At 42.7% G+C, this 23082-nt stretch overlaps 2 protein-coding genes across 3 annotated transcripts in view; both read left to right on the forward strand.

Moving 5' to 3' along the window:
* Positions 1–2866: 2866 nt before the first annotated feature.
* abhd11 (abhydrolase domain containing 11) lies at positions 2867–12851 on the forward strand. 2 transcript variants are annotated; one of them, XM_059973128.1, is made up of 6 exons: positions 2867–3101; positions 4730–4865; positions 5057–5230; positions 8153–8323; positions 9420–9601; positions 12167–12851. In XM_059973128.1, the coding sequence occupies exons 1-6, from the start codon at positions 3022–3024 to the stop codon at positions 12303–12305; spliced, it is 882 nt and encodes a 293-aa protein (XP_059829111.1). In that variant the 5' UTR covers positions 2867–3021; the 3' UTR covers positions 12306–12851. The 2 variants fall into 2 exon arrangements, with proteins under 2 accessions (XP_059829111.1, XP_059829112.1); XM_059973129.1 differs by lacking the exon at positions 2867–3101 and adding an exon at positions 3630–3791.
* A 3037-nt stretch (positions 12852–15888) lies between these two features.
* The window catches only part of LOC132395932 (BICD family-like cargo adapter 1), a 56727-nt gene continuing 49533 nt past the window's right edge, over positions 15889–23082 (forward strand). Inside the window, exon 1 of the mRNA XM_059973138.1 lies at positions 15889–17363. The gene's annotated coding sequence lies outside the window, so the exon portion shown is untranslated. The remainder of the gene's footprint in view (positions 17364–23082) is intronic.

The raw sequence follows: 23082 nt of genomic DNA on the forward strand, positions 1-23082 counted from the left end.
GCTGTGCAAAGTCTCTCCCATCACCATTGTCTCCTTTGAGTAGTCCATTCACAGTTCAACCCAACACTATTCTAATTACATAAGGTCCATTACTGTCATTTTAAATCACTTGCAATGGCTCCAATGTTTTAGGCCCATTCATCTGTATCAGCAACTCAAATTCCAAATCTTTCTTTGGCAAATAGATGTCTCAGTTGAGACCATCCCTGGAGATCCCTCTAATGTGGAATGTTCTCTCGGTAGGCAGGCATACTTTCCTGTGTATAGATATTGGGTAGTTCACAATAGTTTTTACCACCTAAGCCAGCCACTTCCAATCCTGAATCAATGTAGCTACTCATAACCTTCTCTTGATCCATGGTGCATAAGAGAATGCATGTCCTTTTTCCTGCGAGGTTGGGAATGTTCATGAGGTCTACTGCGCATAACACTGGTATACTTCCTTGGTCTAGGAAAACGCGAGTCTTGTTACGCTTCTTAGACTTCACTTGTGCTGGAATTATGGGAAGTTTACAATCATGATCGCCATCTCCTGTAAGGCCATTGGAGGCCAGGGCACTACTCAATGCTGGTCTCATTCTTTCACGGTTCGTTTTGATTCTGCTCCTGTTTCGTTAGTGTGAACACGAAGCATGCTGGGATGCCTGCCGCCACATAACTTGCATGAAAGATGCTTCCTGCAATCTTTGCTGATGTGTCCTGTACTCAGACAGCCAAAGTAGACAACATTTTCCATTAGGAACGCAATCTTCTCATGATGAGCCTTTTCTCCAGCTGAGGGCAAGAATCCATTGTGTGTTCACTCTCACAGAAAAGACAAACCCTTCTGGCTGACAAAACCATTTCCCTTCCATTAGTTCCAGGGTCAGATTTAGCTTTACTTCTCACCATGGCCACAGTAGTGGCAAGGCTGTTTTCCTTAGCCTTAGGATGAAATTGTGACTTAGTTTTGTTCATAACTTTGCTTATGGCAGATGATGTAGCATCCTGTATATTCCCAAACACCAGGTCTGTATCAATCTTTGCTTACCTTTCAATAAAATCAACTATGTTAGCGAAACTAGTTTTACAGTTATGCCTTTCTTGCAGTTCACAGACCACCATTCTCCATTTATCCTTAACCATATACAGCAATCTCTTTATGACAATCGGCACTTCTTTCAGGGTACTCAGGACATCTTCAAGGAGCGATGTCTCAGAAAGGCAGCATCCATTATTAAAGACCTCCAGCACCCAGGGCATACCCTTTTCTCACCGTTACCATCAGGTAGGAGATGTCCGAAGGCACACATTCAGGAACAGCTTCTTCCCCTCTGCCATCCAATTCCTAAATGGACTTTGAAGCTTTAGACACTACCTCACTTATTTTAATATACAGTATTTCTGTTTTTGCACATTTTTTAATAATCTGTTCATATATGTAATTGATTTACATGTTTATTTATTATTATGTTTTTTTTTCTCTCTCTGCTAGATTATGTATTGCATTGAACTGCTGCAGCTAAGTTAACAAATTTCACGTCACATGCTGGTGATAATGAACCTGATTCTGATTCTGAGATGGTGGTGAGGGGGGCAGATTGAGCATGTTGTGCTAACAGAATATGTTCCAATGGTGGTGAGCTCTGATGAAAAGCCATGCACCTCAAACATTAACGGCATTTACACTTCACAGGTGCTGCCTGACCAACTATTCCCAACATTTGCTGTTTTCAATTCAAGCAAACAGAGGCATGCTTTGCCCTTTATATGCCATAGCTTTCCTGAAGAAAACACAAGGACATCAGAGTGCCACAGTTTTTAGAGCAACGGTTAAGCGACTGCAAATGCTGGCATCTGGAGCCACAGGCAGTTTGCTTGTGGAATTCAGTGGGTTAACACAGAAAATTTACAACACAGTACAGGCTGTTTGGCCCACAATGCTGTACCGAAATTGTGCTTGCTTTAGAAATTACCTAGGGTTACCCATAGCCCTCTGATTTTCTAAGCTCCATGTACCTATCCAAGAGTCTCTTAAAAGACCCTATCGTATCTACCTCGACCACCGTTACCAGCAGCCCATTCCACACACTCACCATTCTGCGTAAAAAAGTTACCCCTGACATCTCCTCTGTACCTACTCCCCAGCGCCTTAAAACTGTGCCCTCTTGTGCTAGCCATTTCAGCCCTGGAAAAAGCCTCTGACTATCCACACAATCAATGTCTCTCATCATCTTATGCAAAATAGTACAGTAAATGTGTGTAAATAAGCAGCAGCTGTGTGGGGAAGGAAACTGCCTACATTTCAGGCTGAAACCTTGCACCAGGGCTGAGAGTGGAGATGACTAGTCTAAAGAGGAGAGGGGAATCATGAAACAGATTTAACAGTTAATAAGACCATCACCTTACAGTACCAGAGACTTGGGTTCAGTCCTAACCTTGGGTGCCGTCTGTGTGCAGTTTAAATGCTCTCTTTTTGATTGTGTGGGTTTCCTCCAGTAGCTCTGGTTTTCTCCACATCCCAAAGACATGCAGGTTGATAGGTAAATTGTTCAAGTTACAGAATCTAGACGAGTTGATAGAAAAGTGAGGAGAATAAAACTGGTATTGACAAATGATAAATATACCGTTTCTGTTAATTATACTGATTAGTGAACCTTAAGGACCTGTTTCCATGCTGTATCCTCTTTGCACTAAATTAGAATGAAAAGGTAAGGGAGGGGTTGAACATCGTTCAGTTGGGAATTTGGACAAGTTGTCACTTGTTTCATCCACCCACCTTTGGTCACTTGACATTTCCACAGATTGACCTGAACCGTCTAAAAGTCAACAAGCTCCAATTACTTTTTGGCAAACATCCTGCCTTTGCCAGTGTTTAGAAGTAAAAGCGTACAAACGCGTTCGAACGAATTGAGCAGCCCTGAGGGTAACCTGTACTCGAGTCTCGGGTCACCTCTAAGGGGCGGATTCCGGAAGCGGGAGAACATTCCTACTGGGTAGCCGGCCCGTGACGACATCAGACGTCGCCGGGAGAGCGGGGTAATGCGCCGGCCGGTGTTGAGGTGCTGCCGCTGGGCTGGGGAGCTGTGGCCCAAGGCGGTCAGTAGGGCGGCCGCAGCTAGGTGAGTGGGGTGACCGTGGCCGAGGGTGGTCAGTGGGGCCGCAGCTAGGTGAGTGGGGTGACCGTGGCCGAGGGCGGTCAGTAGGGCGGCCGCAGCTAGGTGAGTGGGGTGACCGTGGCCGAGGGCGGTCAGTAGGGCGGCCGCAGCTAGGTGAGTGGGGTGACCGTGGCCGAGGGCGGTCAGTAGGGCGGCCGCAGCTAGGTGAGTGGGGTGACCGTGGCCCAAGGCGGTCAGTAGGGCGGCCGCAGCTAGGTGAGTGGGGTGACCGTGGCCGAGGGTGGTCAGTGGGGCCGCAGCTAGGTGAGTGGGGTGACCGTGGCCGAGGGCGGTCAGTAGGGCGGCCGCAGCTAGGTGAGTGGGGTGACCGTGGCCCAAGGCGGTCAGTAGGGCGGCCGCAGCTAGGTGAGTGGGGTGACCGTGGCCGAGGGTGGTCAGTGGGGCCGCAGCTAGGTGAGTGGGGTGACCGTGGCCGAGGGCGGTCAGTAGGGCGGCCGCAGCTAGGTGAGTGGGGTGACCGTGGCCGAGGGTGGTCAGTGGGGCCGCCTGAGTGAGGTGCCCGGTGCAGGGTGATTGAAGTCATTGAGAGCGGTCAGTGCGGCGGGCGAGGTTTCTTTTTACAGTAGACTTCCCATTTGATGTGCTGCGCTCTTGTCCGGCCGATCTCCATGAGGATTGAGTGTCGATGGGCAGGTGGGTCACGGCACCGAGAACGGGCCCTGTAATGGAGGTGTGGGGCTGCCCTGAACCCTCTTACCCACCACCCACACCTCACAAACATACATTGGGATTCAGAGGGTGGGTGTACTGGTTTGATTTATTGGGACAACACACACAAAATGCTGCTGGAACACAGTAGGCCAGGCAGCATCTTTCGGGAGAAGCACTGTCCACGTTTCGGGCCGAGGCCCTTCGTTCTATAGTGCTTCTCCCTATAGATGCTGCCTGGCCTGCTGTGTTCCACCAGCATTTTGTGTGTGTTGTTTGAATTTCCAGCATCTGCAGACTTCCTCGTGTTTGATTTATTGGGATTTGTTTTTGGGGTGGATTTGGTCCGCAGGAGGTTAAGAGTCACCTGCCTACAGTCCCTGACCTTAGGTGCAGGCTCCATGGTACCGTTTGTACATAAGCAGATGAAATTTCCCTGGAGCGTGATTCACTCCTGCTTCATGGACATACGCTGGTTAGTTTTGATCTGTGGAAGTAGCAAAAGAGTTGGAGGGCACATGGAAGAAAATACAGGAAAATAAGGGAAAACATAACTTCTGGTAGCAGGCATAGGCTTGTTGACCTGAATTACCTTGTTTTTGTCACGTAAGTTCTTGCATTGACTAGCAGGATAACTTTGGAGAATCTATTTGAATGGGATGTTTATGATAGATTTGGAGAGTGGTGTTAAGTTGAAAAGATGTTGGGACGGTTGAGTTACAGGGTCTTGGGCGTTGATGTGGGTTTGAAGGTGTGTTTTTGCAGAATGTGTTTTTTCTTTTGCTTCTGAAGTTTTCTAACACCAGAATTCTATTTTCTGCAGTATTACTGTTTCATTCTGTAGGTCCTCTCAATTAATTGATGTTGAGAGCCATTTTCTTGCAAGTTATCTGTATAATTATTTCTTCTGACCTTGTTCATAGACCTGTGGACCTCGCCTATAGCCTAATAGATGGCAGAAACTCAGAAACTCCCCTCGTCTTTCTCCATGGACTCTTGGGCAGTAAATCAAACTTTCATTCAATTTCTAAAGCATTATTTCAGCGAACAGGCCGGACGGTGAGTGGTCCAAAAGTATTGAATCTCGTACATGATGTTTATTTTTCCACTGTAGTTAACTCGTATAGTTCAGTCCTTCATGGAGACCTTGTAGTAGTCTGGGTGATTTTTATTTTTGGTTTGCTATTAAAGTTGTAGAACAGGATCATTCCATCCGGTCAAACTCTGACCATTTTCTGTTATCCAAGCAGGTGGTGACGGTGGATAGCCGTAACCATGGTGATAGTGGACACAGTCCGGTGATGACCTATGAAGCAATGAGCCTTGACCTTCAAAACATGCTGAACAAGTTGGAGCTACCTGAGTGTATCCTGATAGGACACAGCATGGGTGGCAAGATTGCAATGACAACAGCACTGCAGAACGTAAGTTTAATTATCAGTAGAGAATGTGATTAATGAGCTGTTAATCTTTAGTTTTGATGGTGAGAGTTCAAGTTGTTCCAGTGGTTTATTGTCTGCTGACTGATCAATGCAACATTGCGTTGTAAGGATCTCTACTGAGTTAGCTGATCTGAGCTTGGTTAGTACAGGTGGCTCCCGTTTTTCAAATATTTGCTTTACGACAGCTCACTGTTACGAAAGACCTACATTAATACCTGTTTTCGCTAACCAAAGAGGATTTTCACTTTTATGGAAAAAAAGACACCTGCTTTATATGTGTATTTACCCCGAGAAAGATTACCTGACCGTGAAGCCTTGTGCGGGCAGTTGTGTGCACATGCGTGTACGTGTGTATGCGTCTGTGTGTACGTATGAATGTACATATGTGTGAATGTGCGTAGGCATGTACATGCCGATTTTTTTAAATTTTTTTTCAACAAGAAAAATCAGCCCACTTTTATTATCAAGAAAGATGTTGATGGTATCACTGAATTCTGCACCTGTCACTAGTTTGAGTTCTTCTTCCATCGCCTCCCTCTCCGAGCCCACTTCTTTGACAAGGATTCCACACACTGTGCTGATGGCCTCTTCTCCTGTCTTCTCCTCCTCTTGGACACCCTGCTCTGGTTCTCTAACTGCTCTGGATCTTTTCACCTCTAATTAAATGAGACATCAACTTGGATGATCTCAGCACTCCTCTCTCCACCTTGAGCCTTACTCGTTCTGTACACATTGCCCTCCAGTCTCTGCACTGATCCCAACCTGACCATTAAACTCGCAGACGATGGGAGTGCTGTAGTGTGGTGCACTGTGCAACTCTCAGACAATTTCCTCATACCTACCACTCAAAGAGGACACCATTCCAGACCATCAGAAAACCGTCTCTGACGCCACCACTGACCTCATCCACTCTGGAGAACTCCCATTCATTGCCACCAAATTCATAGTTCTTTTAACCCATACTGCTCGCTTCTACCCAAGACCCACTAACTGGACTGTCCAGGTAGGTCTATCGCTCCTGCTTGCTGCTGCCTCACTGAATTTGTGTCCTCGTATCTTGATTACATTCTATCCTGCTTGGTTCAGTTCCTTCCCACCTACATCCGCAACACTTCTCATGCCCTCAATCTCCTTAGTTAAAGTTAGTCTGTCCCGAGCCTTATAGGCACATCGGGCTGGTGCTTATGCCAGTTTCTGTGGCGTGAAGAAACAACTGAGAGTACGAGACTCTTTCTACACCCCCCCCCCTCTCCCCCCAGGATAGGACGCCAGTCTATCGTCAGGTTAACCCCCAGCATTTTGCCGGTACCCATTTTCAGCTGGGTGGACTGGAGCAAAGTGTGGTTAAGTGCCTTGCTCAAGGACACAACATGCTGTCTCGGCTGGGGCTCGAACTCACGACCTTCAGATCACTAGTCCAACGCCTTAACCACTTGACAACACGCCACACCACCTCTCCTTAGTAACTTTCAATTCCCTAGTCCTGACCGCTCCATCTTCACCATGGATGTTCAGTCCCTATACATTTCCATCCCTCATCAGGAAAACCTCAAAACTCTCTGCTTCTTTCTTGACAAAAGAACCAACCAGTCTTCCTCCACCACCACCATCCCCCTCCTCTGTCTGGCAGAACTGGTCCTCGCACTGAACAAGTTTTCATTTAGTTCCTCTCACTTTCTTCCAACTCGAGGAGTAGCCATGGGCCCCAGCTGTGCCTTCCTCTTCTTTGGTTATGTAGAGCAGTCTATGTTCGAAGCCAGTTATTCTCCACAACTCGTCCTTCACTACATAGGTGCTGCTGTGCACCCATGCTGAGCTTGTCAATTTTATCAACATTGCCTCTAATTTCTACTTGGGCCGTAAATTCACTTGGTCAATTTCTGACACATACCTTGCCTTTCTTGATCGATGTCTTTTATAAACCTACTAATTCCCACAGTTACCTCTTCCTACCCTATCTCCTGTAAAATTGCTATTCCCTTTTCTCAGTTTCTTCACCTCTGCCACATCCTCCTCCTTTAAAGAGTGGATTTTCCTCTCTTCACTTTTGATGATGCCCTCACCTGCATCTCCTTCGTTTCCTATACATCCGCACTCACCTCATCTTCCTGCTGCCTTAATAGGGATAAAGTACCCATCGTAAATTGGAGGAGCACTGCATCAAGCACCTCTGCACCATCCACCACAAGCAGGACTTCCCAGTTCTGACATGTTGGTCCATGGCCACCTCTTGTGCCAAGAAGAGGCCACCCTCAGGGTGGAGGAGCAACACCTTGTATTCTGGATAGCCTCCAACCAGAAGACATTGATTTATCCTTCTGGTAAACAAATTTAAACCCCCCCCCCCCCCCCCCCAATTCCCCACTCTCACCTTTTGCCTCTTCTCACTTGCTTAGTACTTCCTCTGGGTCCCCTCCTTCCCTTTCTGCTATGGTCCTCCCTCTCTCCTATCAGATTCCTCCTTTACGTTTCCCACCAATCTAGCTTCACCTATCACCCAGCTAGCCTCCTGAAGAAGGCTCTCGGCCTGAAACGTCAGACTGTCTATTCATTTCCACAGTTGCTGCCTGACCTGCAGAGTTCCTCCAGCATTGTGTGTGTGTGTGTGTGTCTCTCTCTCTCTCTCTCTTTGGATTTTCAGCATCTGCAGACTTCCTCGTTTATGATGATGCCTGATATCTGCACACATCCATGGCAGATACCGCAAAACTATCAGGACTGAGTAACATCAGCACGAGGACACTTTTGCTACTGAGGTTCTTAAACTGGAACAAAAACTTAGAATTTATTTTGTAGCGTATAGTTCAGTGTGACACCACCCCAGTCCACTAACACATTGGAGAGGTGGCTCATCTTTATGGTACAAACCACAGATGGTAACAATATTTTATTATCTTTGCACAGCCGGGGCTGGTGAGAAAGCTTGTTGTTGTGGACATCAGTCCGGTTCGAACCATCTCGCAAACACCTTTTCCGGATTATATTGCTGCTATGAAGGCTGTAACTGTGGATGAGACTTTGTCAAGATCCTCTGCACGCACCGAAGCTGACAAACAGCTGCAACTTTGCATTGAGGTAAAACTTTCCTCCCAGCATTTACTTATTAAAAATAACATTTAAGTGAGAACCAATAAAACAGAGTAGAAGAATTGAAAATACTTCAAAGCATAGCAATGCAGTCACTGTGCTCTGTATTCTCACCCTCTTGTATCTCCTTGACCTGGATAATTTTTGCACTAACCAATTGTGTTATTCCAGTGCCCGAGATTGATTAGCCATAGAATTAGATAGCTCAGAAACAGGCCCTTCGGTTCACAGGTTCTGTAACAGCCAATTAAGCAGTCATCTGCAGTAATCCTCATCCTATTTTATTCTCCCCATTCCCATCAATTCCCCCACCCCCAATCACCTACCTATGCACTAGGAGCAATTTACAGTGGTCAATTTAATCTGTCAGCCTGGGCTTTGGGAGAAACTCGCATGGTCATAGGAGAACATGGAAATTTCACCTAGGCAGTGCTGAAGGTCAGGTTTGAACCTGGGTTGTTGGAGCTATGTGAGACACCATCTCTATACTGGATGTATCACTGTACTGACCTATTATGCTATTTTAACTGATTAAGACATTCTGTGGCTGTTTCTTCTTGGCCAGCTATGTTTTCCTGAATCAGTGCTGGTCATTCTTCCACCACAGTAGCCTTTGTGCCTGTGGCGTTGCTTTTCTTTTCTACATCTTCTTCATTGATACAAGCCGATTGTCTTTAATTCCACTGGCATTGACTTGATCTTGTTCCTGCTAGGTAACAGTTGATATATCATTTAAAAATTAACAAATCTAGTGTTAACACTGAGTCAGGCTTTACTTTGGATCATTTGCATGGCTCGTTAGTAGTTGCTGTTTGTGTATAAAGAATGCCTGAATGGTTGGGATGTTGTACATGTCAGAATAGAAATCATATTCTGATGTGAATGGGTGGAGGAAAAGATGCTTCATATTGGTGGCTGGTACCATTTTTTATCCCAGACAAGCTATGAACTGTTACAAATTAAACTTTGGGTGGTGTCTTTACCGGTTTTTTATTTATGACCTTACTTGCTCTGGAGTCCTTCAGTGTAGTCAGGGCTATGACAGTGGCAGTCACGTTTGTCAACTTTATTCTTTCATTGATAGGATGCCCGTACCCGGCAGTTTATCTTGACTAATCTGGTGGAACGCAATGGTCAATACATTTGGAGGGTTAATCTGGAAGCTATAGCCAACAGTTTGGATTACCTCCTGGGCTTCCCAGATTTCAACATTCCTTTTACTGCCCCTACCATCTTTTTGGGAGGGGATAACTCTTCCTATATTAGGTAAGAATCTTAATTGCCTAACAATTTATAAATGACTCAGTTAATTTCATTATGTGAGTGCCTTGCTGGTGTATTCTGTGCTAATTTTATAGATAGGATTATAAAGCCTGTTAAAGTAATAAGCTTTGTGTGGTCTTAATGTGTGAGACCACTTAAGGCACTTCACAATGAAGGAAGGAAGCACTCATTAAGTTTTTTTAAAATTTGCCATCCAGTTAATTGAAACAAGAACAGCAAGACACTCTTATCTTTCCTCATGTAGAAGCATGAGAGAGTACTATAATCTCCGAATTTGAGGTTTTGTTCTGTCAGATGAGTTCTTTCCATTTACATTTACTACCTCCCCAATGTCTTTGCAAGGAGTACACTTTATTGCTTGATATAATGTGATGGTATAATTGTTCTCGCTGCACTGTGCTGAGAAGTCTTCCATGAATCCCAGGGAGATGCGCATGTTGTTTGCACGGATACTCAGTGGCCACTTTATTAGGTATACCTGTAGACATGCTCATTAATCCAATTAGCCAATCATTGGCAGCAGCTCAATACATAAAAGCATGCTGTCATGATCAAGAGGTCAATTTGTTGTTTAAACCAAACATCAGAATGGGGAAGAAATGTAATCCAAGTGACTTTGACCATGCCATGATTGTTGGTGTCAGAAGGGGAGGTTTGAGTATCTCCTGGCATTTTCACACACAACAGTATCTAGATTTACAGAGAACAGTGTGAAAAATTAAGAAGTGTCCAGTGAGTGGCACTTCTGTGGGCAAGAATGCCTTGTTAATGAGAGCGGTCATAGGAGAATGGCCAGACTGTTTCACTGACAGGAAGGCTACTGTAACTCAAATAACCACGCATTACAACACCGGTGTGCAGAAGAGCATCTCTGAACCTTGAAGTGGATGGGCTACAGCAGCAGAAGATCACAATGGGTTCCAGTCCTGTGGCCTCTGAGTGCATCTCTCTCCTGGATTCTTAGGAAGTTGAGACTGTTCAGTGTTTAGTGAGGTGAGGCCAGTTGTAAAAGTACAAACTGGTAAAATGAAATGTGAATAAACAGGGAACCTAATTTATTTCTAATGTTCTCACATCATGAAAATTTGACTTTTAAACAATGACCTACGTTTTGATTTATCACCAGCCGGCACATACTAGTAAAGATTGAGCTATTGAATTGTCCAGTCATTCAGAGAAGTTGCAGCGTTTTGTTTATAAGAACTCGTGGTGTTGGAGATAATATATTAGTATGGCTAAAAGATGGCTGATTTGCAGTGAGTAGGGTTAGGGGGCTGTTTCTAGGTTGGCAGCCTGTAATGGGATATCCAGGGCATTGGTGTTGAGTGTCATTGTTCACAGTACATGTTAATACTTTAGTTCAGTGGTCCCCAACTACTGGAAAGCATGTGCTACTGGGCCGCGAGGAAACAATATGATTTGGCGGTATGAAGCGATATGAGTCAGCGGCCCAGTGGTTGGGGGCCACTGCTTTAGATAAAGGAATCAGATATGCTGTGAAGCAAGCTGAAAGGATGATACAAACTCTTAAAGAGAGATTGATAGATTGAGTGAATGAATGGGTTTAAAAAGTTGAAAAATAGCGAACCTTTTGGGAAAATATGAAGCGTTTCTCTTTGGAGAGATGATTGCAAAGCAGTCTCATTTAAAAGGAGCAGCGTCGCAGTAAGCTACAGCCCAATGAGTTGTTTTGGAAAATTTCACAAAATACTGGTTGCTGGCATGCTTGGAGGAGTTAATTAGGTAACTTGAAATGCTGACTTGTATCTTCAGGCAATTGGAATGTAAAACTAGGAGAGTCTTGTACAAATATGCATGGTGCTATTGGGACTACATCTGAAGTACTGTTTAGTTGGTCACTTATTTAATGAAAAACACTTAGCCATTGGAGGAAATTCGGAAAGGTTCAGAAGGATAATCCTGAGAGTAGAGAAGTCCTTTTGAGGGAGATTGAGCAAGTTGGTCTGTATTCATAGGAATTTTGAAAAATAAAAGGCGATCTTACTGAAATGTATAGATCTTAGAGGGTTTTGACAGCTTAATGGAAGGATATTTGCCTTCGTGAGAGAAAAACTAGAGTCAGTGAATATAGTCTCAGAACAAGAGCACATGCATTTAAGATTGGGGAGGAATTTTTTCATTCAAAGGAGTGGGTGTTTGGAATTATTTACCCAGAAATCTGAATGCTTAATACTTGTAGGTATTAAAATCTAAGAGGTTTTTAATTAGTGAGGAAGTCACTACTTTCCCACCTTGAAGTTTACTTGATAAATTTGGATCCAATATCTGATTGAATGGCAGAGCTGGCTCGTGGGGTCACTGGCCTGCTTGGGTTTCTATTTCCTGTAGTATTAAACACAGTTGAACAAAAGTTGGTATACTGAATCAGCACAAAATAAGAATCAAATTGCTAATATTAAATCAGCATTTCTTGTACCTTGGAGAATGTTAATGGTGGACTTTGAATAAAACACAGCAAGTACATTGTCATTGCTATCTTTGGCTTCTATATTAATTACTAATTATGTCTTTATATTCTCTTCAAAGCTCCAAGGAGTATCCTGAGATCAAGCGACTGTTTCCTAATTCTATTATCCAACATGTTCCTGAAGCTGGCCATTGGGTTCATTCTGAAAAACCATATGATTTTATAAATGCCATCTGTGCATTTCTGGGGACCAGCTAGCAAACAATAATGGACGAAAGGAAAACTCCCTATGGAGACCTTCACCAGATCGACTTCTTTCTGTGCTGCTAGACAATGTTTGTCAAGTCTGTTTTGTGGGCTATAAAGCTGGTTATAAGTTAACTTGGAACAGAATGATCACTCCATGACCATAGTGTGAATGTAATTATAAGTTATATGTTTAAACATGAAGGAGTATGTGTATATATTTTTTAAAAGGTTTAAACACAAAAACCTTTGAAGAAGTGGTTCTTGGCATAAAGATCATTGAGTGGCCATGGTACTTTAAACATATCAGATTGGAATTTCCTGGCAATGAAATTGCTGCTTCCCCACCACTCAGTGTACACTTGTCTGGAGTGAAAGATTCTAGCTCGATTGTGCTTAGCCAGGTAACACACAATGCAAGTTCTTCCACTTGTAAGTAACATCCAGCAGAAAGACCTGAACAAGCTCTCTACAGTCCTGATTTTGGTGAAGCCATTGCCCCAGACTGTGAACTATCTCAATGTGTCATTTACAAATGTTAATAAAGATTCAAAAATTCTTAAGTATTAATTACAAAGGCATTCGGGAAAATCTGGGCCTTAAGCCAAGTCTTCTGATGAGTATTGAAGGAGCAGTACTCATCACTAAATCTTGGAGAAACCTGCCCAGTGAGTTGACACAGGTTTGGCCTCACCTTTCTGATTTGAAGAATGGGCTGATGTTATTTTTGAGATTGGGAATGGTGATCTTGTGGATGACTGGAGCCTGGAGTTTCAGGGAAAAGAGCAAGAAAGCCACACACTTGTGAAATGCCTTTTGTAACTTTTAGGATTCTTAATACATTATAAGACTTGTAAACTATGGAGTGCAAATCATAAACATGAGATACTGCGTACTGGAAATCTTGTTTGTGAACTGCAGTGATTATTATCGGAAAGAACAGTCAGTTTTCACACAGCAAGCTCCCAATTAAATCTTGTGTGGAGACATTAGGGAAGCCATGATTGAATGAGGCATTGATGAAGGATATGAGTGGTTAGAGAGAGGCATGCCTGGGGATGATCAGAAAGGAAGCGTGGAAAGTGAAAAGTGGGTCTTGGGCATGGTCAGAGAAAAAGTGTAAGGGGGACTTGAAGGTATTGAAGGTGAGAAAGGGCCCAATGGTAAAGATTGGAAAGCTGAACAAATTAGGGGAAAGGAGGCTGTGGCTGCAGGTAAAGTGGAATGCCAATAAAAGAGTAGCAAGATTAGAGTATCCATGTTCAGATATGTCTTGGATTCAGGGCTTCCCAACTTTTTTTTTTAATGCCATGGACTAATACCATTAAGCAAAATGTCTGTAGACCCCAGGTTGGGAACTCCTGTGTGAGATCAAGGGAAATATACTGCAAATTCTGAAGGTTCGACTCTGGAAAGGGATACATAACAGGGAGTTGAGGCATTGAAAAGTGGGACAAAGGTTTTCATAGAAAGACTGGGGATTGCTGGAATCAGTTGGAGGTTTTGAGTCACAGATGAAGACTATAGGAATGGTGATTTTTAGGGATCAGGAGGAGAGATGGTGAAATGGCTATGGGGAATCTAGTGATTGTGCAGATCTGGGTGATGGAGGTCAGCAAATGAATACAGGAAAGTGGAAGTTGTGATGAACTGAGATGGTGACAGTGCAGAGGGCAGAAATAAATTTAGGAGAGTGGAAAGGTGTGAATACACTGAGGGAAGGCAGAGGAGCTGAAGTTGAGTTGAATGTAACCAATCTGGAGAGAATTTTATAAAGGGAAATGGAATAGCAAGTGTGCTGTTGGTTTGTAGGGCAGTGACTCTAAAGAAAGGGAGATTAGATGGGAGTGGTGGAGGTAGGAGGTGATGTTAAATAGTCTAGATAAAAGAACTGGCTGTGAAAGTATCGGTGATTACTGCTGCGTGGTTTGACAGGGTTGTGTATTCGGGCTAGCAAGGCTGGAAAGATGTGCCAGCATCAGTTTAAACTAGCATGGCAAGGATGAAATGGAAGGTGGAGCTGTGGATGAGGAACAAACAGAGAAGGTCTTGGGATGGAAATAGAGGGATTGATTAGGAATGAGTGGTCAAGGATAAGGTGGTGAAGTTGTAGAAATCAAAGGAGTAAAAATGACACCAGTTAATTGTAAAGGAATACATAAAGATAATGTTGGAGACTGGATGTCAAGAAAGAAATTAAGTGTGAGGAGGGCAATGACAACAAGGATACCTGCTGATTCTCTTTATACATCAGCTCCTGAAGCTTTAGAATAATCAGAGAATGATAATTGCAGGGGTCCCCATTAATTAACATTTGTTAATGCCACACAATTAACCAACAGGAGTGCTTGCAACAATTGTTGGCAGCCCTAAGGAATCCAGCACTATGCTTTAACCCAAGCCCCACCAATTTTAACATTACCTTGCTGCTTTTGTGATTTTCTCTCATAAAATTTCATTACTTTGATATTTGCTGTCTTACTGTGAGGGCCAAAAGACGTGGAGGTAAATTGGCAAGTAATGGGGATATTAACAGAATTGGGTCACGGGCAGAGTTTAGGAAAGAGTACAGACCTGTGAGTATTCAACAGGTATGATGCTATTGAAAAGATTTAGTTACAATAGGTAATGTGAGGTTTTACTACAGCTTGTGGATGGTTCATTGGCTTAGAGTGAGTTGATTATTTGGTCAATAAAAAGACTTAAGTTTTAAAAAATGACAAAACTGGCAATGAAATTGGGTTAAGAACATTTCATTGAGCTGTTTATTGTTCTTGTCCATTAATCACTAGAAGCTCATTGCAGGCATTTTCGTGAATACAAAGCTGGAGAATGGTTGGGGATTCAGAAGCCCTGAGCAAGGCTGCTAAATTAACGTAATATATGTGTAGAGCAGATGGCCCGATGCAAACTGCACTGCGGCAGCCATTTGTGATATGATGAGGCAACATCAGCAACCTGAGGGTGATGTAATCACGAGGGCTTCTCACTTCACTGACCCTAAAACTAGAGGCAATACAAAGGGCCGGTCCTCCCCCACAGTGTTTTGAATGCTGTTCATGCTGGGCCATTTGCTTGGTAGTCCAGTGTTCAAGAGATCTTGTTTGCCAAAGTGACTTGTTTTGAGAAACATAACTTACTGAGTGCTCACAGATGTAAGGGAAAGACTGGATCATTAAAATCTAGCACTGCACTGAATTCCAGGAGAGGTGCAGGCTGTCGCACAGGATGAGCAAGGATGTGTCAGCTATGATGGTCCATGCACTGATAAAGCTTTGGGAAGTTTACATATCCTCATCAGAATTAGTTTTAATATCAATGATTATTGTTGTGAAATTGGTTTTGCAGCAGCAGTACAGAACACTGCATAAAATATGAATTACAATAAGAAATATATTTATGATTAAATATGTAGTGCAAAAAGAGAACAATAATAGTGAGGTAGTGTTCATGGTCCATTCAGAAATCTGATGGAAAGGGGAAGAAGCTGTCCTAATATGTTAAGTGTGTGTCTTCGGGGTCCTGTGCCACCCCTCTGGCAGCAATAAGAAGAGTGAGCATCCAGGTTGATGGAGGTCCTTAATGAGGTCCTTTTTGAGGCATTGCATTTTGAAGATATCCTTGATGCTGGGGAGGTTGCTGATTTTGCTATCCTCTGCAGCCTTTTTTTTGTGATCCTGTGCAGTGGCCCCTCCATACCCGATAGTGATGCAACCAATTGGAATGCTCTCCACCCAACATCTGTAGAAATTTTGCTAGTGTCTTTTGTGACATACCAAATCTCCTCAAACTCCTAATGAAATATAGCTGCTGTCATGATTTCTGTGTAGTTGCATCAATGTGTTGGGCCTATGATACATCTTCAGAGATGTTGACACCCAAGAACTTGAAACTCTCCCCCATTCCACTGCTGATCACACCCCACTCCACCCCCCAATAAGGACTGGTGTGTATTCCACAGACTTCCCCCTTCTTGAAGTTTGCAAGCAATTCCTTGGTCTTATTGACATTGAGTGCAAGGTTGTTTTTGTGACACAACTCAACCAGCTGATCTATATCACTCCTGTATGCCTCCTCACTATCTGAAATTCTGCCAACAAAACTTGGTACTGGCAAATTTATAGAGGGCATTTGATCTTTGCCTAGCCACAGTCATAGCTATAGAGAGAGCAGAGCAGTGAGCTAAGCATGCATCCTTGAAGTGGACTGGTGTTGATTGTCAGTGAGGAGATGTTATTTCTCATCTGCATTGACTCTGTGGACTCCAGATGAGGAAGTCAAGAGAGGTACAGAGGCCCAGGTTTTCAGCAATGTTTTGAAGCCTGCATTGTAATTAATGGTTTGAAATCCTATTCTCTTCGGTCTCGTCTCTATTTTCCTAAAGGCAATGGTTCTTGTTGGACAGCACAAGGTCATAGAGTGTGCTAACAGGCCTTGTTCATGGCAATCAAGTTGTCAAGTTCAACTAGCCGACTTGTCTGCATTTCTCCCTATCCCTCTTAAGATTTTCTGATCCATATACCTGTCTAAATGTCATTTTAAATGTAATTAAACCCACCTGACAACTGATTCCATATATTCTTTGTAGGAAAAGTTGTGCTTCAATCTTTTAAATCTTTCCCCTCTCATCTTAAGTTTGTACTCTCTAGTGTCAGACACTGGGAAAAAGACTGACAATTCACCTTGTCTAAAGCCCTCATGATTTTATATACCTTTATAAAGTAATGCCTCAGTCTCCTATGCTTTAGGGAAAATAGTCCCAGTTTATCAGGCCCCCTCCTTCTAAGCCAAGCATTCCAGTCCTGGCAGCGACATTGTGAATGTTTTCTGCGCACTTTCCAGATTTATGACCCCCTTCCTAGAGTTGTACTCTGATAATGTGCCGAAATATCCCTATTTTCTGGATATGCCAAGATAGAAAATCAGCAGGTAATTCCGTGGTTAGACTAACATGGCTACACCTTATGTTTCCAGCCAGAAGTACTTGGGCAGAAGCATACATCTTGGACTGGATGATAAAATAGTTAACTTCTGCTTGACATCTTTTTGCCAACGTTTAATTCACTACATGTGAGTATAGCAGTTAATTCTAGTGAATATCTGTCCAGTAATCATCTCAAGTTAGAAATTAGATGATATTGAGCTGTCTTTTTTTTCTTGTCTGCACTTTGCAATTGAACATTAATTTTACTTGAACCAGGCCATGTTTGTATTTATTTCTGAATGAACATGGTACAGATAGTGGAATTGTCATAGGCACTTCCAGCCCCAATCTGTGTTGTGTTGCGTATGGCTGAAGCTTTCTTGGTGTCTGTCATCATTCATTGCAAATTTCATCCCACAATCACATAAATTGGAGCTGATACTCCATGTATCAACTTCCATGAAACAGTTTCAAGAGAATCAAGAGCACCTTTATGATATATTTATGCTTTTCTCCAGTTACTTCACTAGATAGCTCTAATGCTGACTGCAAACATTCACATTCCAAGATGTGCAATGTGCTATCAAGCTTTAAATACATTTTGTTGACTATATGAGGGAAGATGTTACGTTTGACTCCATGATCATCACATGGGTAAAATATGCATAGAGCAGAGTGTGGGCTGACAATTTTTCCTAACTTACCGCATAGCAAACTATTGGCAGCTGTTTTATAATGATACTGCACACCTTGCAGACTGCAGATCATGGTTCAACACCATTTGGGGTGGAAGTCAGGCTAAAATTGTTTTATGTTTGCTTTGTCCAATTCTAAGTTTTCTCTTTGTGGGGGACTATATTGCCAGCAGAATTATATTCAATGTTTTAAATCATTTGGAAAGTGCTTAGCTCAGGTGATTAATAGTTGTGTTGTTCTCTGATCTAGGCAATTTACTTGCAAACATTTCAAGACATCATCAGTGCGTTGTTAATTGTGGGGTGTTCTCTGAATGTTTGGCCTTTACATACATATCATCAGCTGATTGGATATCATTATGGATCCTCCCTGCATCACAATTGAGTTTCCATAATGACAATCAATTGGCTGATTGATCTGTATATAAAGGCCAAGAACTTGGAAACAAGTGCATCGATATCTCCTCGTATAGTGATGAAACATTTGCCAGTAAATTTCCAAGATCAGAGAACAACTGAACCCAACAATGTTTTAACACAAAAGCAAGCACAGTCTACTTTCTAGCCACTAATGTTCATTGTAATGTATTTCAGCAGAGATTTTGAATGACTGTTAAGGTTAATACAAAGAAATGAAGCTGTCCTGTGTAATTTGGTTCTGATAATGAAAATTAAAGGGATTTATAGAAGTTGGAAGGCAAGTAATAACAGTCTTATGGATAATCCAAAATGAACGTTTCTTTGAAAAACAAAAATACCCTCCATAGTCCTGACAAAGGGTCTCGGCCCGAAACGTCGGGAGCGCTTCTCCCTATAGATGCTGCCTGGCCTGCTGTGTTCCACCAGCATTTTGTGTGTGTTGTCTCCATAGTTAATAATGAACCAAGGCCCTTTAAAGAATGACTATTTCAATTTCCCCACACTTCACTCTGCTTGCTGTCACTGAGTAACAAATGGGTTCTGTTATCACCGATTCCTTAAGTCGATTTTGTCCACGAGTCAGAAAATACATAAAACTCATTCAATAGTATCTATACCTCTCACCATAGTGTTGTAATAAATGGCATAAGAAAGAATAATTACTAAAAGTGGACAGAGGGAGGAAACTCGTTCTGCTATCCATAGGGATGAATGTCTGTACATACATTGGACTTTTGAATTTAATAATATTATGGGAATTTGTATGTAAGACAAGTTGTAGGTCTGTCATCTGATTCAGAGACACTTGCACTAAATTAGTACAAGATATCAAAAATAAATTTCATATACTCTACATTTTAAATTTTAACCAGAAGGGGGCAGCCTTGACACATGCAACAAAATGAGAGACAACTGGTTTGATTTGTGGATTGACAAATTCACCTCCAGCACAGAACCAATTTGGTCTGAAACTGGTACACAAGCTAGGGGATAAGTTGTGGTCTGCTGTACACCATCATCTGCTACCCTCAGTAGCCTGATGTTCATACGTGATTAGTGGCAGAGTGTGGAAGCTTTTACTGCTGTTCCGTCAGAGTCAGACCTGGTTTGTAACCTCAGGCGCTGTCTGTTCAGTGTTTCTTCTTTTCTGTGACCACATGGGTTTTTTTTCAGATGCTTTCATTACCCCCTTTTTCCAGTGGTATGCTGTTGAGTTAATTGGCTACTGTAAATCATCCCCTAGTGTAAATTATTGCCAAAAACAATCAGAGTTGGAGGGCATGTGTGAGGCTCAATAAAGTATATTTATATGGAAAGTTTGCAACAAACAAATAGGATTTGCTGTGCCAAGAGTTGGCATGGCCTTGATGTGCCCAATGTCCTGTTTTAAGACTAATCACAAAGCTACAAGCAGACAAATCATCAGGACGCCAAGGGCTGAACACAAGGGTTTGAAACGAATTGGTTGCAGAGGGAGAGGACTCATTGGCTGAACATTTTATTAGAGCTCACTAAATTTTAGGAGGGTTTTAGAAGACTGGAAAGTAGGCAGCGTGGCTCCCATGTTCAAAAAGAGAGGACAACAGGGAGCAGTCGGCCAATTAGTTTAGCATCTATGGTAATCGAACAATGTTTTATAAAAGATAAATTATGTCTGACAAATTTGCTCATTCTTTGAGTAGAACCGCTGAGAGTTAATAGAGGAACCTGTTGATGTAGTGTTTTTAAGTTTCCAAAAGGCATTTGATAAGATGCTACATTAGAGGCTGATACATAAATTGAGAGCCCAGAGCACTGGAGGAAGTGTGTTAGCAAGGGTAAAGAGCAAGTCGTCACGTTGAAAACGTTGAATTAGAATAAACTGGCCTCTTTCCGATTGGAGGTGTTTAATTAGTGGAGTATCTCAGTTCTTAACGCTCAATTATTTAGTATTACATTAATGACCTGGAGGAGCAAATAAAATGTAATATTTCCTTGCATGGTTAAAGGTTCCTTACACGCTAATGATAAAGGAGATAGATGGAATAGTATAAAACATTGTTATTCTGAATCATGTTTATTATCACTGTCTTGCATGACGTGAAACTTGCTGTTTTGGGGAAGCAATAGAATGCAAGGACATAAAATTACTATAAGTTACAAAATAAGTAAATAGTGCCGAAAAAGAATAACATGCACAGTTCAGAAATCTGATGACAGGGAAGAGCCTCTTGAAGATGTTCTTTATGGGGTGTGTGTGGGTGGGGGGCAGAGTGGGGGTTGTGCCCATTATGTAGCTGGCCGAGTCTTCAGTTTACGTGCCATCGAAGGCAGAAGTTAAGCATGCACTCGATGTATTGAGTGCCATGATTAGCCTACAAGAAACAACCTACACCGACGCCTTTCACAATCATCAGGAGACCACAGTCAGTGCAGATGGGAAATAACATCTCCTCCTGACTGACAATGGTGATGGAACTTATCCTGAGAAGCAACTTAGTCCTGCTCCAATTTGCTACCAGAGCGGTGGGTCCACAGCAGATGCCATCTCCTTGGCTCTTCACTCAACCCTGGAACATTTGGACAGCAAAATGCATATATCAGGATGTTCTTCATCGACTACAGCTCAGCATGCAATACCATTACCCTCTCAAAACTAATCAATAAGCTCCAAGACCTTGGCCTCAATACCTCCTTGTGCAATTGGATCCTGGATTTCCTCACTTGTAAACGCCAGTCAGTTCAGATGAGTAACAACATCTCCTTCCACATTCTCCATCAGCACAGTTGCGCCACAATGTTGTGTGCTTAGATCATTGCTCTGCTTGCTTCACTCTTATGACTGTGTGGCTAAGCACAGCTCCAATGCCATATCCAAGTTAGCTGATGACACAACTGTCATAGGCTGAATCAAATGTGATGAATCAGCATATAGGAAGGAGATTGAAAATCTGGCTGAGTGGTGCCACAACAACGACCTCTCTCTCAATGTCATTGAGACCAAGGAACTGATTATAGATCTCAGGAGAAGAGAACAAGAGGTCCATGAGCCAGTCCTCATTGGAGGATCACAGATGGAGAGGGTTATCAGCTTTAAATTCCTAGGTGTTATTATTTCAGAGGACCTGTTCTGGGCCCAGCATGTAAGTGCAATTACTAAGGAAGCATGGCAGGTCTCCATTTCCTTAGGTGTTTGTGGAAATTCGGCATGACTTCTAAAACTTTGACCAACTTCTATAACTGTGTAGTGGGGAGTATATTGACTGGCTGTATCACAGCCTGGAATGGAAATACCAATGCCCTTGAATGAAAAATCTAACAAAAAGTAGTTGATAAGGTTCATTCCATTGAGCATGTTTACATGAAAAACTGTCGCAGGAAAGCAGCATCATTATCAGGGATCCCCACCACCTAGGAAATGCTCTCTTCTCACGGCTGTCATCAGGAAGAAGGTGCAAGAGCCTCAGGACTCACATCATCAAGTTTTGGAACAGTTATTACCCCTCAACCATCAGAATCTTGAACCAAAGGGGATAACTTCACTCAACTTCAAATGCCCCTTTGAAATGTTCCCACAACCAGTGGACTCACTTTCAAGGACTCCTTATCTCATGTTCTCAATATGTATTGCTTATGATTTATATTATTGTTTCTTCTTTTTGCATTTACACAGTTTGTCTTCTGCACCCTGGTTGAAAGCCCTAGTTGGGTACTCCTTCATTGATTCTGTTATAGCTACTGTTCTATATATTTGTTGCGTATCCTCACCAGAAAATGAATCTGGGTTGTATGTGGTGATATATATGTACTTTGATAATAAAATTTACTTTGAACTTTCAACTTCTTTCTTGAATCCCACAAAGACATTAGGCAAGGGTTTTCAATATTTAGACACAGCAACCATGAAGAAATAGTGGTACATTTCCAAAACTCAACTGTATGAGAGTTAGAGGGGAGCTTGAGCGTGGTGGTGTTCCTCTGCAGCTGTTGCCCTTGTCTTTCTAAGGAACAGATGCTCAATGCTTGGGAGGTAGTTTCAAGGAAACTCTGGCAAGTTACTTCATTGTGTGTTGGCAATGTGCAAATTGCTACTTAAGTGGAGCTAATGGACCAGTAAAGGCAAACCAGACTTCCCACCTTGGATTGCTGCTATGTGGCTGGGATTGCATTCATGCAATGATGTACTACACGTGCACCTTGCTTGTGGTAAAAAGGCTTTACTAAATCAGGTGAGTTACTTGCCTTTGAGTATCAGCCATTAGTTCCTGCAACTACAGCATTCATTTAGTTTCCTGCACTGGTCTAATTTAGAATAATTGTGGCCTCTATGCCAGGGATCAACAGTCCTTTCATTTTTCTGTAATTTCATTAACATCTGTTTCATTATGCCATTTGGTCCGCCAAGTCTGCTACATCAGTTTATCTTCTGAGAATCCTGCAGTAGGACCACTAGCCCCTTTGTACCTCCCATTGCTGGATTCTTTCCCCATTTCGAAAATAATCTACACTTTTATTTCTTCTACCAAACTCTTCCCTATACTGTATTCTATCTTCAACTTAATTGCCAGTCATCCACCTGCTTCCTTAACAATAGCTGCCTTTGTATCATCCACAGACTTGGCCACAAAGCCATCAATTTCATAATCCAGGCCATTATTCCCTTTCCTGTAAGAGTATGCATTCTACCCTGTTTAGCAGTCTCATGTAGAGCACCTTATTAAAGAATCTCTGAAAATCCAAGTAAACATTGATTTTCCTTTGTCTATCCTGC

The sequence above is a fragment of the Hypanus sabinus genome, chromosome 6 (genome assembly GCF_030144855.1).
Source record: "Hypanus sabinus isolate sHypSab1 chromosome 6, sHypSab1.hap1, whole genome shotgun sequence".
NCBI lineage: Eukaryota > Metazoa > Chordata > Chondrichthyes > Myliobatiformes > Dasyatidae > Hypanus > Hypanus sabinus.

Bases quoted from the DNA above. Each gene is read 5' to 3' on its own strand.
- abhd11 (XM_059973128.1), top strand. From the start codon at position 3,022: ATGCGCCGGCCGGTGTTGAGGTGCTGCCGCTGGGCTGGGGAGCTGTGG. The intron at 4,866-5,056 runs GTGAGTGGTCCA...TTATCCAAGCAG, and splicing joins TTCAGCGAACAGGCCGGACG to GTGGTGACGGTGGATAGCCG. The intron at 9,602-12,166 runs GTAAGAATCTTA...TTCTCTTCAAAG, and splicing joins GATAACTCTTCCTATATTAG to CTCCAAGGAGTATCCTGAGA.